At 36.7% G+C, this 14,651-nt stretch overlaps 1 protein-coding gene across 1 annotated transcript in view; it reads left to right on the top strand.

Moving 5' to 3' along the window:
- The window catches only part of PKP2 (plakophilin 2), an 84,915-nt gene that overhangs the window by 47,459 nt on the left and 22,805 nt on the right, over nucleotides 1-14,651 (top strand). The window contains exon 6 of the mRNA XM_068560904.1: nucleotides 271-448. Coding sequence (XP_068417005.1) covers nucleotides 271-448 — 178 coding nt within the window. The remainder of the gene's footprint in view (nucleotides 1-270; nucleotides 449-14,651) is intronic.

Here is a 14,651-nt window from a genome sequence, read left to right as displayed (position 1 = left end):
TTTTATGGCTGAGTAATATTCCATTGTCTCACCACTAGTATACATATATATATATTTTTAAATTATTCTTATGGAACAGCTTCCATTGCCATCTAATGAGGTCTAAACAGGTTCTTTCCCTTGGGAAAAGGGCTGTCTCCTCCTACCTTGTTGGGTTTTTTTCCTTTTATAACTAGCCATAGCTCTAGGGGTGACGGTCTTAACTGATCTTTTCAGCAGTCATTTTGACCCAACCCTGCACTGTTTTGATGGTACTCTTTGCTTTTCTAGGTTTGCTGTGGAATTTGTCCTCTAATGACAGACTTAAGAATCTCATGGTAACAGAAGCCTTGCTTATCCTAACTGAGAATATCATCATCCCCTTTTCGGGGTGGCCAGAAGGAGACTACCCCAAAGCTAATGGTTTGCTCGATTTTGATATATTCTACAATGTCACAGGATGCCTAAGGTAATACCACTCTACAACCGCCCTTAACCTTTTCTCTGTACACTTTAAATATTGCATCCAGATCTGTCTAAAACTCTACCCAATTACCTGGAGATACGGTAAAAATTATAAAGATCACTCTAAATACTAGAAGCACAATGTAGAAAGAGTATTTTTTCCAGACATGTTTGATTCCAGAAGCTACCCACATTAGCTCATGAGAGAGAGCATGTCTTCCAATAAAGAAACTAGAAATCCAATCCGAACACCTAGAAGTCCAGGCACACTGGCCTTCCCTGTCTCACAGGATTTAAGCCAGGCTCCATGCTGTATTTTTAGTTCACAAAAATATAATTTAATGACATGATTAAAAAAATAGTTTTGAACCTGCTGTTTTTAAATAAGCAACAAAGCCTAAAAGGATAGAATGTCTTGCCACAAGAATAGCTTACAAAAAACGTTAGTTTGATCAGCATTTCTAAATATTGGGATGAAAAAAATGCTAGAAATGTTTTCTCCCCTGGGCTGTCAAATGCCAGCTAAACCAAGAAGAAATAGAAACACATGCAGGAGGAAGAAACGTTAGTCTCAACTTTTGTAGAAGTGTGCCTCTCAAGCTTTCTTATATATATTTGAAAATAATCATTGTCCTTTATGTCCGAGGATTAAAAGAAACTGGATAGATATGTAATTAAAATTAGGCAGCCCAGAATAAGTTCGGTCATATTCTGCCTTTTGATCTTTTCTCTAGTTTCACAGTTCACTTTTTGAGGGAATCTCTTTGGATGATAACAGAGAGAATTTATTATGGTAAGATGTTTATCTTATCTCCACAGTTAATCACACAGTAATGCATATCAAATGCCAGTTTTTTATAAAAAATTATGTTAGCCACTGAGAGTTTTACAAAGATGAATAAGAAAATTCTTGACTAACCTTTAATCTAGCAGGGGATGCAGATGAGCAAATAAACTAGAATGCAATGAAATATGTTAGAGCAGTGATTCTCAAAGCGTGGCCCCTGGACTAGTAGCATGTACATTACCTGGAACTTATTAGAATTCTCAGATTTCACCCCAGACCTACTAAATCAGAAGTTTCAGGAACACGTGTCAGGAACAAGTGAAGTGCTGCAGGAATGCAGAACAAAGGACTGTTCATGCCAGCTGAGTGGGATCAGAGCTGCCAAATTGAGCTGGGCTTTGGTGGGCTATTTCAGTAGACAGAAATTCTCTAGGTAGTATCCCTTGAAATTTATCTGCTGTACAGTCCACTAGAACTGCTTTTCTTTTTTTTTAAGGTCTTTATTGGAGTATAATTGCTTTACAATGTTGTTAGTTTCTGCTGTATAACAAAGTGAATCAGCTATATGCATACGTATATCCCCATATCCCCCCCCTCTTGCGTCTCCTTCCCACCCTCCTTATCCCACCCCTCTAGGTGGTCGCAAAGCACCGAGCTGATCTCCCTGTGCTATGCGGCTGCTTCCCACTAGCTATCTATTTTACATTTGGTAGTGTCTATATGTCAGTGTTACTCTCTCACTTCATCCCAGCTTACCCTTCCCCCTCCCCGTGTCCTCAAGTCCATTCTCTACATTTGTGTCTTTATTGCTGTCCTGCCCCTAGGTTCTTCAGAACCATTTTTTTTTTTTAGATTCCATATATATGTGATATGGTATTTGCTTTTCTTTTTCTGACTTACTTCACTCTGTATGACAGACTCTAGGTCCATCCACCTCACTACAAATAACTCCATTTCATTTCTTTTTATGGCTGAGTAATATTCCATTGTATATATGTGCCACATCTTCTTTATCCATTCATCTGTCAATGGACACTTAGGTTGCTTCCATGTCCTGGGTATTGTAAATAGTGCTGCAGTGAACATTGTAGTACACGACTCTTTTTGAATGATGGTTTTCTCAGGGCATATGCCCAGTAGTGAGATTGCTGGGTCATATGGTAGTTCTACTTTTAGTTTTTTAAGGAACCTCCATACTGTTCTCCATAGTGGCTATATCAATTTACATTCCCACCAACAGTGCAAGAGGGTTCCCTTTTCTCCACACCCTCTTCAGTGTTTATTGTTTGTAGATTTTTTAATCATGGCCATTCTGACCAGTGTGAGGTGATACCTCATGGTAGTTTTGATTTGCATTTCTCTAATGATTAGTGATGTTGAGCATCTTTTCATGTGTTTGTTGGCAATCTGTATATCTTCTTTGGAGAAATGTCTGTTTAGGTCTTCTGCCCATTTGTGGATTGGGTTGTTTGTTTTTTTGATATTGAGCTGCATGAGCTGCTTGTATATTTTGGAGATTAATCCTTTGTCAGTTGCTTTGTTTCCAAATATGTTCTCCCATTCTGAGGGTTCTCTTTTCGCCTTGTCTATGGTTTCCATTGCTGTGCAAAAGCTTTTAAGTTTCATTAGGTCCCATTTGTTTAGTTTTGTTTTCATTTCCATTTCTCTAAGAGTTGGGTCAAAAAGGATCTTGCTGTGATTTATGTCATAGAGTGTTCTGCCTGTGTTTTCCTCTAAGAGTTTGATAGTGTTTGGCCTTACATTTAGGTCTTTAATCCATTTCGAGTTTATTTTAGTGTATGGTGTTAGGAAGTGTTCTAATTTCATTCTTTCAATGTAGCTGTCCAATTTTCCCAGCACCACTTATTGAAGAGGCTATTTTTTCTCCATTGTATACTCTTGCCTCCTTTATCAAAGATAAGGTGACCATATGTGCGTGGGTTTATCTCTGGGCTTTCTATCCTGTTCCATTGATCTATATTTCTGTTTTTGTGCCAGTACCATACTGTCTTGATTACTGTAGCTTTGTAGTGTAGGCTGAAGTCTGGGAGCCTGATTCCTCCAGCTCCATTTTTCTTCTCAAGATTGCTTTGGCTATCCGAGGTCTTTTGTGTTTCCATACATATTCTGAAATCTTTATTTCTAGTTCTGTGAAAAATGCCATTGGTAGTTTGATAGGGATTGCATTGAATCTGTAGATTGCTTTGAGTAGTATAGTCATTTTCACAATGTTGATTCTTCCAATCCAAGAACATGGTATATCTCTCCGTCTGTTTGTATCATCTTTAATGTCTTTTATCAGTGTCTTATAGTTTTCTGCATACAGGTCTTTTGTCTCCCTAGGTAGGTTTATTCCTAGATATTTTATTCTTTTTGTTGCAATGGTAAATGGGAGTGTTTCCTTAATTTCTCTTTCAGATTTTTCATCATTAGTGTATAGGAATGCAAGAGATTTCTGTGCATTAATTTTGTATCCTGCTACTCTACCAAATTCATTGATTAGCTCTAGTAGTTTTCTGGGAGCATCTTTAGCATTCTCTATGTATAGTATCATGTCATCTGCAAACAGTGACAGCTTTACTTCGTCTTTTCCGATTTGGATTCCTTTTATTTCTGTTTCTTCTCTGATGGCTGTGGCTAAAACTTCCACAACTGTATTGAATAATAGTGGTGAGAGTGGGCAACCTTGTCTTGTTCCTCATCGTAGTGGAAATGGTTTCAGTTTTCACCATTGAGGACAATGTTGGCTGTGGATTTGTCATATACGGCCTTTAGTATGTTGAGGTAAATTCCCTCTATGCCCTTTCTGGAGGGTTTTTATCATAAATGGATGTTGAATTTTGTTGAAAGCTTTTTCTGCATCTATTGAGATGATCATATGGTTTTTATTCCTCAATTTGTTAACACGATGTATCACATTGATTGATTTGCATGTACTGAAGAATCCTTGCATTCCTGGGATAAACCCCACTTGATCATGGTGTATGATCCTTTTAATGTGCTGGTGGATTCTGTTTGCTACTGTTTTGTTGAGGATTTTTGCATCTGTGTTCATCAGAGATATTGGTCTGTAGTTTTCTTTTTTTGTGACATCTTTGTCTGGTTTTGGTATCAGGGTGATGGTGGCCTCGTAGAATGAGTTTGGGCGTATTCCTCCCTCTTCTATATTTTGAAAGAGTTTGAGAAGGACAGGTATTAGCTCTTCTCTAAATGTTTGATAGAATTCGCTTGTGAAGCCATCTTCTCCTGGACTTTTGTTTATTGGAAGATTTTAAATCACAGTTTCAATTTCAGTGCTTATGATTGGTCTGTTTATATTTTCTATTTCTTCCTGGTTCAGCCTCAGAAAGTTGTGCTTTTCTAAGAATTTGTCCGTTTCTTACAGGTTGTCCATTTTATTGGCATATAGTTGCTTGTAGAAATCTCTCATGATCCTTTGTATTTCTGCAGTGTCAGTTGGTACTTCTCCTTTTTCATTTCTAATTCTGTTGATTTGAGTCTTTTCCCTTTTTTTCTTGATGAGTCTGGCTAGTGGTTTATCAATTTTCTTTTATTTCTCAAAGAATCAACTTTTAGTTTTATTGGTCTTTGCTATTGTTTCCTTCATTTCTTTTTCATTTATTTCTGATCTGATCTTTATGATTTCTTTCCTTCTGCTAACTTTGGGGTTTTTTTGTTCTTCTTTCTCTAATTGCTTTAGGTGTAAGGTTAGGTTGTTTATTTGAGATGTTTCTTGTTTCTTGAGGTAGGATTGTATTGCTATAAATTTCCCTCTTAGAACTGCTTTTGCTGCATCCCATAGTTTTTGGGTCATCGTGTTTTCATTGTCATTTGTTTCTAGGTATTTTTTGATTTCCTCTTTGATTTATTCAGTGATCACTTCGTTATTAAGTAGTGTATTGTGTAGCCTCCATGTGTTTGTATTTTTTACAGATTTTTTCCTGTAATTGATATCTAGTCTCATAGCATTGTGGTCAGAAAAGATACTTGATATGATTTCAATTTTCTTAAATTAACCAAGACTTGATTTGTGACCCAAGATATGATCTATCCTGGAGAATGTTCCATGAGCACTTGAGAAGAAAGTGTATTCTGTTGTTTTTTGATGGAATGTCCTATAAATGTCAATTAAGTCCATCTTGTTAAATGTGTCATTTAAAGCATGTGTTTCCTCATTTATTTTCATTTTGGATGATCTTTCCATTGGTGAAAGTGGGGTGTTAAAGTCCCCTACTATGATTGTGTTACTGTCGATTTCCCCTTTTGTTGCTGTTAGCATTTGCCTTATGTACTGAGGTGCTCCTATGTTGGGTGCATAAATATTTACAATTGTTATATCTTCTTCTTGACTGATCCCTTGATCATTATGTAGTGTCCTTCTTTGTCTCTTGTAATAGTCTTTATTTTATAGTCTACTTTGTCTGATATGAGGATTGCTACTCCAGCTTTCTTTTGATTTCCATTTGCATGGAATATCTTTTTCCATCCCCTCACTTTCAGTCTGTATGTGTCCCTAGGTCTGAAGTGGGTCTCTTGTAGACAGCATATATATCGGTCTTGTTTTTGTATCCATTCAGCCAGTCTGTGTCTTCAGGTTGGAGCATTTACTCTAGTTACATTTAAGGTAATTATTGATATGTATGTTCCTATTACCATTTTCTTAATTGTTTTGGGTTTGTTTTTGTAGGTCTTTTCCTTCTCTTGTGTTTCCTGCCTAGAGAAGTTCTGTTAGCATTTGTTGTAAATAATTTTTCTTTGTATTTAATTTTTGATAGTTTGATTAACATGTGTCTCGGCATGTTTCTCTTTGGGTTTATCCTATATGGTGCTCTCTGTGCTTCCTGGACCTGATTGACTATTTCCTTTCCCATGTTAGGGAAGTTTTCGAGTATAATCTCTTCAAATATTTTCTCTTACCCTTTCTTTTTCTCTTCTTCTTCTGGGACCCCTATAATTTGAATGTTGGTGCGGTTAGTGTTGTCCCAGAGGTCTCTGAGACTGTCCTCAATTCCTTTCATTCTTTTTTCTTTATTCTGCTCCCTGGCAGTATTTCCACCATTTTATCTTTCAGCTCACTTATCTGTTCTTCTGCCTCAGTTATTCTGCTATTAATGCCTTCTAGAGTCTTTTTAATTCAGTAATTTTGTTGTTCATCACTGTTTGTTTGCTCTTTAGTTCTTCTAGGTACTTGTTTTTTGTATTTTCTCCATTCTGTTTCTGAGATTTTGGATCATCTTTGCTGCCATTACTCTGAATTCTTTTTCAGGAAGTTTCCCTATTTCATCTTCATTTTTTTGGTCTTGTAGGTTTTTACCTTGCTCCTTCATCTGTAAGATATTTTTTTGTCATTTCTTTTTTTTTTTTTTTTGATGGATGGTGCTGTATTCCTGTCTTAGTGGTTGTTTGGCCTCAGACGTCCTGCACTGGAGTTTGCAGGCAGTTGGATAGAGCTGGGTCTTCGTGCTGAGATGAGGACCTCCAGGAGACCTCACTCCGATTGATATTCTCTGGGGTCTGAGGTTCTCTGTTAGTCCAGGGGTTTGGACTCGGAGCTCCCACCACATGAGCTCAGCCCAACCTCTGGCCTGGAAACCAAGATCCTGCAAGCTTTGTGGTGCGAAAGAAAGAAAGAAAGAAAGAAAGAAAGAAAGAAAGAAAGAAAGAAAGAAAGAAAGAAAGAAAGAAAGAAAGAAAGGAAGGAAGGAAGGAAGGAAGGAAGGAAGGAAGGAAGGAGGAAGGAAGGAAGGAAGGAAGGAAGGAAGGAAGGAAGGAAGAAAAAAAGGAGCAGTACAATATCAAGAATAAAAAACAAAATAAAATCAGAAAGATAAAAAATATATTAGGAAAAATAAAACTATAATTAACAACTGATCACTGGGGGTTCCTCCTGTCCCCTTAGATGTCCATGTTCCCCCACCGGTGCCTGGTAAGTGCCCTAGTTTTGTGGAGACGTGAATTCCACGTCCTCCTAGTACGCCATCTTGACTCCACCCACTTGGAACCGCTTTTTAATGTATTTTTGATTCATTAAAACATTTTGATTCATTTAAAAACATTTTGCATCTTATAATTTTTCTGTCGCTCCCATTGCCTTACCATGTGCAAGCAGAGTTCTTAACGTGGCAGACTCAGGACTCTTTCAATTGAATATGGCAGATACACAATTCAAAGTTCCTTAAATCAAGTGGCTCATTTGGCTGAGATGTTCATGGTCACTTGTGGAAGTGAAAGAAGTGCACCAGGAACCATGGCCTCAAGGACTGGGACAGAAATTCAGCATCTCTAGGACTCAGTCTCCTATTTACAGGCATACCTCGGAGATATGGATTCGGTTCTAAATCACCGCAATAAAGTGAATATTGCAATGAAGGAAGTCACACGATTTTTTCGGTTTCCCAGTGCTTATTTAAGTATGTTTACATTATGCTACAGTCTATTAAGTGTGCAATGGCATTATGTCTTAAAGAAATCAATATACATACCTTAATTTTAAAATACTTTATTACTAAAAAATGCTAACCATCATCTAACAACACAGGGTTGCCACAAATCTTCAATTTGTTAAAAAAAAAATGCAATGTCTGTGAAGCTCAATAAAGCACAGCACGATAAAACGAGGTATGCCTATATATCTCATCTCTGCTTACTCGTCCTCTTTGGAGACTACTGGGCTCATTCTCTAAAAATGCAAACAAGCCTTCTCCACGTAGCTGATCCCTAAATCACAGGCAGCCCTTGCTTAGCCACCCAACAGAAAAAGTGCACTTCTTCCTTTAAATGTCAATCCCCTGGAAGGTTTAACCCTGACCCTGCTTCTGAGAGGTGTGTATCATTTGAGCCTCTGTCCCCTAGATTGACCAAACCTGGATCAGATACTTGCTTCATGGCAACAATGGCAACAAGGTCTGTTAAAGTAGCAAGAGGGAGGGGAACACTTGCTGGACAAACAAAACAAAAATAGTAGAAGACACCTTCCTCAATTACAGCATATGCAACCTTTCTCAGTCTATCCACAACCTTCTTTACAATCTTACTTCCCATTTTCCCGCAAACATACTCCAAAGTACAAGCAAGCTACAAAGTACTTGCTTTCCTTAGATATTGTAGGTAATTTCATATAGTCAAGGCTTTATTCAATTTTGCTGCCTGGTAAACATTTTCTATTATCTGCCTACTGATTACTTAATCTCCTAATCATATAATAGCAAAGATAAAGTTCATCTTTTCTGTAAAACATTCTCCTGCCTCAGGCAAAAGCCATTACTTGTTTTTAAGAATTCAAACAGGACTTTTTACAGGTAAGTCACCTCTGTACAGACTTTGTATTACATTACTATTTTTATGGGAAGTTGTTTACATACCTTTTTTATTAGATTGTGAACTCTAAGAGCTAAGCCTATGCATTTTTCTAATCTCTAATTCCAGGCACATAGCAAGGTTTCTGACACATAGTAAACAAGTATAAAGTATTTGAGTGAAATGAGTAATGAACGAGTGAGCAAATGAAAATCCATTACGAATTAGGTGGATAATCATGTCTGGCAAGGTATCAAATTTGTGATGGAAAGTAATCAAACAGAAGTTGGAAAAATTAGCTAAAGCCAGACTGAGGGGGCCTTATAAATCATGTTAAAAAGTTAATATTTTTCTTCTGTAAGCAAAGTTAGTAGTGTGGGGAGGATAGAAATATAAGTTCTGCATGAAGAAGAAAAATTATAATATCAACATGAAAGGTGTATTGGGAAGGTGGAAATCTAAAAGATGTTGGTTACAGATCTTTTCCTGTAGTCTCCTTTTATGAACAAGGAATAACAAACTCGCACAGTTTGGGTGAAGCAGTGCCCTCGTTGGCACACATTTTTCAGGTATGTTATTGCCTGAATCCACTCCCATCATAATGACACCATTTTAAACAGTGTTTGCAAAGTCAATCCAAACCACTGATTTGAACTACTTTCAGAAGCAGAATATTACAAAATATTTGGGAAATTGAGCATCATAGTATTTGCTTACTAAAATATCTATTCTTATTTCATCTGTATATCTAATTTATAATAATAATAGCTAATATTTACGTTGTAAAAACTGTTCAGAATGCTTTATGAGGATTTCCTCAGTTTATTCTCAGAGCAACCCTTGTAAAGTAGGCCTTCCCATTTTTATAGATAAGGAAACTGGAGCTCAGAGAGGTTAAGAGATTTTCCCAACATCATACAGCTAGTAAGAGACAAAGCTGGAATTCTAATCCAGGAAGGCTGTCTCCAGGGCCAAGCTCTTCATCAGTGTGCTGGATACATTGATATTAGTCACATGTCTACAGACTGCTCTGCTGTGGATTAAGCCTCTGCCCTTCACAGTCTTGCAACCTCGCAGGGTCAGGTAGGCCAGTGTATAGTCACGTTCAGGTCTCATTATGGGCATTGTGTCTGCATTTCAGTGTTGTCTTTTTTTAGGAGTTCTATGCAAGTGGAACTCTGCACTACATTTCCTATTAACAGAGAAGATAGAAAGCATAAGAACTGGGAGGTCTTTCCAAGAGAGGAGGTGGCTTTGTAGACAATTTCGGGTAGATGTTGTCACAATGAGTATAAAAGTCAGTAAGGAGATGTGAGTTAGAAAGGGACCTGTAGGGAACCTGTAATCAAATAGTCTCAATTTTCACGACAATAGAGCTGTCTTCTGAATAGTTGCTTATTTCTGACTCCAAGTTACTCTAAAAAGATTTTAGGACAGGTGTTGACTAGCTCTAATAAGAGTGAATCTTAACTGCATAAAAATAAATGTTAGCAAATATTGTAACTGCTACAAGTTCATTGGAGGTATGGCCTCCCCCACTGGGTGTAGAGCCAACAGTGAACTGGCCACATGAGTAGTATTTTGGGCATTGTGGTTGACTTAGGTTAGTGTAGCTAAATTCCTTCAGTCTACTTTGAAGTAGAACTTCTGCATAGACCAGTGACTTTGTCCCTTTACTAACTTGACAGTGAGATCAGTTCTGAGAGGGACTTCCCTGGTCTTTATATAGCAGTGGTGCAGAGTGAATCTGCTCAGCAGGTAAAATCTTTGCTTCATTAATGAACTTGTGACAGTGACTCCAGTTCTGCCCACCTGGAGCTGCTACAGTGCGATCGCATTCAGACAGGAGAACATGCACAGCTTATCCTTCGAAAACTGTCAGATACACCATATCTGTCAGGTATCAGGTCATTTTCCTACAGAATTAGCATCTGCCTGCCACAGCATTTACTGTGGGCCTTGGTGCTTTCTGTAGGTAATTCCTTTGGAATTACATACTTTTCATGACTAAAGTTACTCACTGACAGGTGATACAAATTTTGCAATAGGGAAAACAATGTTCATTGCAAGTTTCAATTTTTTTCTTAAACACTATGCTAGCATAATGAATAATAAAATCCAAGTTAGGAGAGGAAAAATAAATTAATACATTCCGATTTGTGCTAGAGCCGTCAAGAGCAGTTGTCAGGATCTTCTCATACCTCCACATTCAGTGATATCATGTTGGTAGCTTGAAATCAGCCATGGTGGGAGTATTTACATTATAGAAATTGGCAAATGCTACAAATCAGAGCTCTCCCCACTCCACCACCCCAGAAAGCTGGTTGTTAAACTGGCATACCGCTGGCACTGAATTTCCATTAGTTGATTAACATCAAGATGTGGATAATTAGGGTAAAGGCATATTTCTCCTTACATATCTCTTTTCAAAGAAGAATTATTTCCTTTGTTTTCTTGGAAGGTATTATGAAGCATCAGCATTACCCACCCTGCCTTTTTTTTTGAGTGGAGAAAACCTACTAAAATGCCCCATTCTTTTTTTCAAAATTATTTTTATTTACTTAGGACAAGAAGTATAACAGTTAAAATATTTAATAATTTATTTTGATTAGTAGGATACTCTTCCAAACATTTCAAACTGCAAAAGACTTACGTGACAACCATAGAATTGTAAATTACCAAAGAGCATTAGCTGCCTTCTTTGATTGTACACCCCTCCTACACATACTTATTGCGAGCCCCTGTTTGTCAATTTAGTATGGGTAACTCATTGGGAATTGGTGTGACATGGCTGTCAGTTCTCTATGTTCCACCTCACTGATTGCCACACTTTTGGGACACCTTTGGATGTGACATAAATAAAACCAATGGTCATTATCAGGGTGTATGTTCAAAATTCCTACTAAAGATTTATCATTATTTCTCCATTCTTCCATTTGGTTCTCACGATTTCTTTCCTTCTCTTTCCTTCTCTTCCTTCTTTCCTTCTTTCCTTTCTTACCTCAGTCTTCTTTGTTCTCTTAAAAGGGAAGAGGTGAAAACAATTTAGAGGTCAGAAATTAACATGCCTCCAGGGGTCAGACAGGCACTTAAGTGGACAGTTGTGAGACTATGGGCTGCTATCAGACTAGAGGATGGAAAAAAATGCCTACCCCAGGAGCAGTGACATTCAAAGTTCTGGAAAACACTTCAGGCCAAACACAGACTCATCTGAGAAAGCCTCTGTTAGCAGTCTCATTCTTAAGTTGAAGAAATTAAGTACTAGTGACCCTTCCACAATAATAGAAGCAGTTATCAGAAATTTGAGAAAAGCAACTAATCCAGCCTTCTTGGGATTTTACCACTTGGTCTGTCTTTCCTCTTTTGCTCTTATCCAATCCTTCCCAGTACTTGAGTGCCTGCTGTATCCAAAGCACTGTTTAAATTTCTGAAATTTCAAAGGGGAATGGGACCTATCTCTGCCCTGGAGGAACTCCAGTTTTAGTGGGGGAAAGGCACCAGAAGAGATTATCACAGTCCATTTGATAAGAAGTGGAGAAGAGGTTTGAAAAGACTGTTATGCAGGCATTGAGTTGCTTAACTGATGTTGCCTAGGGATTGGGAAAAAATGTTGACTCAAGAGTCACGTTTAAGGAGCTGGTAAAGGAAGAGTAGCTGTTTGAATGTCCCTCTCAATCTTTAGCTCATCATGCTATCACTAGTTCATCTCTATCCTTTTTCAATATAGTCATTAAAAATATGAATTCATAAAACTCTGAAAAGTTGTTTTCCTAAACTCCTATTATTTGTTAACCATTTGCTTATGAGAAAGCCTTATAAACTTGCTGCCTTAATCTTATCGCCACAATCTGATTAACAACTGTTTCTCAGACTCACAGACTTAGAGAACCAATTTATGGTTATGGGAGAAAGGGTGGAGGGGAGGGATAGACTGGGAGTTTGGGATTGACACTGCTATATTTAAGGTAGATAACCAACAAGGACCTACTATATAGCACAGGGAATTCTCCTCAATATTCTGTAATAACCTAAATGGAAAAAGAATTTGAAAAAGACTAGATACATGTATATGTATAACTGAATCACTTTGCTGTACACCTAAAACTAACACAACGTTGTTAATCAGCTATGCTCCAGTATAAATTAAAAGTTAAAAAACACACAACTGTTTCTGCATTGTAAAGGCCACCCCAGAATTTGCCATTTTGTTTAGGATAATAGGACAAAATGACAAAACATTACTATAAAACATTATGAAATATACTCCTTTTTCTTAATTATATTTTATGCCAGTTGAAGAGGAAAAGCAATTGGTAGTACATTTCTCCTGCAAGTGACTTAAACTTCACTCTTTCCTATATGTGTCATAGTGTAGTAAATGTATTTTAATGAATGTGTAAATAGTTATTTGTACTAAAATTTATGATGTCTTAAAAGAAGCTTCCATTGTCACTTATGATAAATCTAGCTAAGGTGGGGAGGGGTCAGAGGAAGCAAACTGTACATTTAGAAAGAAAAGCTATAATTATCAGCCTTAATCCTGTTGAGCCTCTGGGTTAAGGGCAAGTTTTTTGGTAATATCAATACCAACTACTTTCTGGAAAAATAATATCTCCATGTAAATTTTTAATATATTCAATTATATCTATCTACTCCTGCACAAGAAAACATGTCATTGTGTTCCTGAATTTCATTTTTTATGTATATCTGGATATCAAACTTCAGAACTTTGCTGAATCTGAATTTCCTTAATTATGCTTTTCATTCTATTTACCTTTGCTCAGTTATCCCTTATTCTAAATATTCCTAACAGAAAAGGATTTATCTGGTCTATGTCTGTGCATAATCCTATTTAGTTATTTAAATAATTAAGAATTAGATAATTAAATGAGAGTCTAATTTCCCTTATTATCAAATAAGTATTTTCCTTTTTTGTAAGACTATAGATTTAAAAGCAGGCCAGAACTTATTTTTTAAAACCATAATCTAAATGTGTGGTTATTTACTTCTAGAAAATAGTTTAACATAAACTAGAAGAATGTTAGCTGAGACAGTGTAAACAACACAGAAACCTGATAGAAGTATCCAGATAGTTCAGTCTGGAGAATGACTTTTCCAGAAATAAAAAGTTGAATTATCAACTTCAGCCTCAGTTATTTGGTTAATTATTTAAACTCTTCACATTTGATGTATAAACATAACCAATATGAAGTCCATAAATAATGGAATTGGCAGTATTTCTAGTCATATTACTCTGTTGGTCATAATCACATTTTATACGTTGAATATTTTAGATGTACAAACAAACGTGGCTTAATGAGTTAAATTATTGTGTAAGTTTCTCTTTAAGTAATTTTAGAAGGTATAAGTGATTTTTAAAAATAACTGTTTTATAAACTAAGCCTCAGGGGTTTTAGGTCATTCTTTTTAAATCTCTCAACGATAATTAAGTTGTTAAAGCAGACAAATCAAACAAATGAAGCAAATATGGCCATGATTACCTGGTCACCCCTCTCTGGTCTCCCTGAATCCAATGTTTTAAAGAATATTTGTCTCATTAGAAATGTTAAGCAGCCCCCTTGCAAAGGTCCCCACTCTTCAGAGTAAATTTTCCACTATCTTATTCGTGTCCTTAGCAGGTGGGCCCAGATTAAATGTTGTATTTCACAGAAATTATATGACATTTCAGTTTGCCAAAGAAATTCTTCATTCTTACCAACCAGTTCATAAATATCATTTGTCTACTTTGGGTCCAGCCCCCCTGGGATAATTGTTAAAAGAAAACACATGTATAGGGATAATATGGAGGAAGAAGAATCAGTGAAAGAAACAGAAGAATAATTTTTATTATATCAAGAGGACTGTATTTGCCTGTTTTTCTGCATCAGTTAGTTTATGAGTCTTGAACAGAAAATGAAATTCCCAAGAATGTCTTTGTCAGAGATTTTTTTTTTAGACTGTATCAGTATGGGTTTATTGAATTGTTTCTTCATGATTAGATTCAAGTCAAACTTTTTAGTAAGAAAAGTCGGGGGTGATGCTGTGTACTTCTGTTGGGTGGCATGATATCCTTTTGGCCTATTATCCATGATATCAAGCTTGATCACTTGGTCAAGGGTGATCT

This window comes from Eschrichtius robustus, chromosome 13 (assembly GCF_028021215.1).
Source record: "Eschrichtius robustus isolate mEscRob2 chromosome 13, mEscRob2.pri, whole genome shotgun sequence".
NCBI lineage: Eukaryota > Metazoa > Chordata > Mammalia > Artiodactyla > Eschrichtiidae > Eschrichtius > Eschrichtius robustus.
This window is presented reverse-complemented; position numbering and strand designations above follow the sequence as displayed.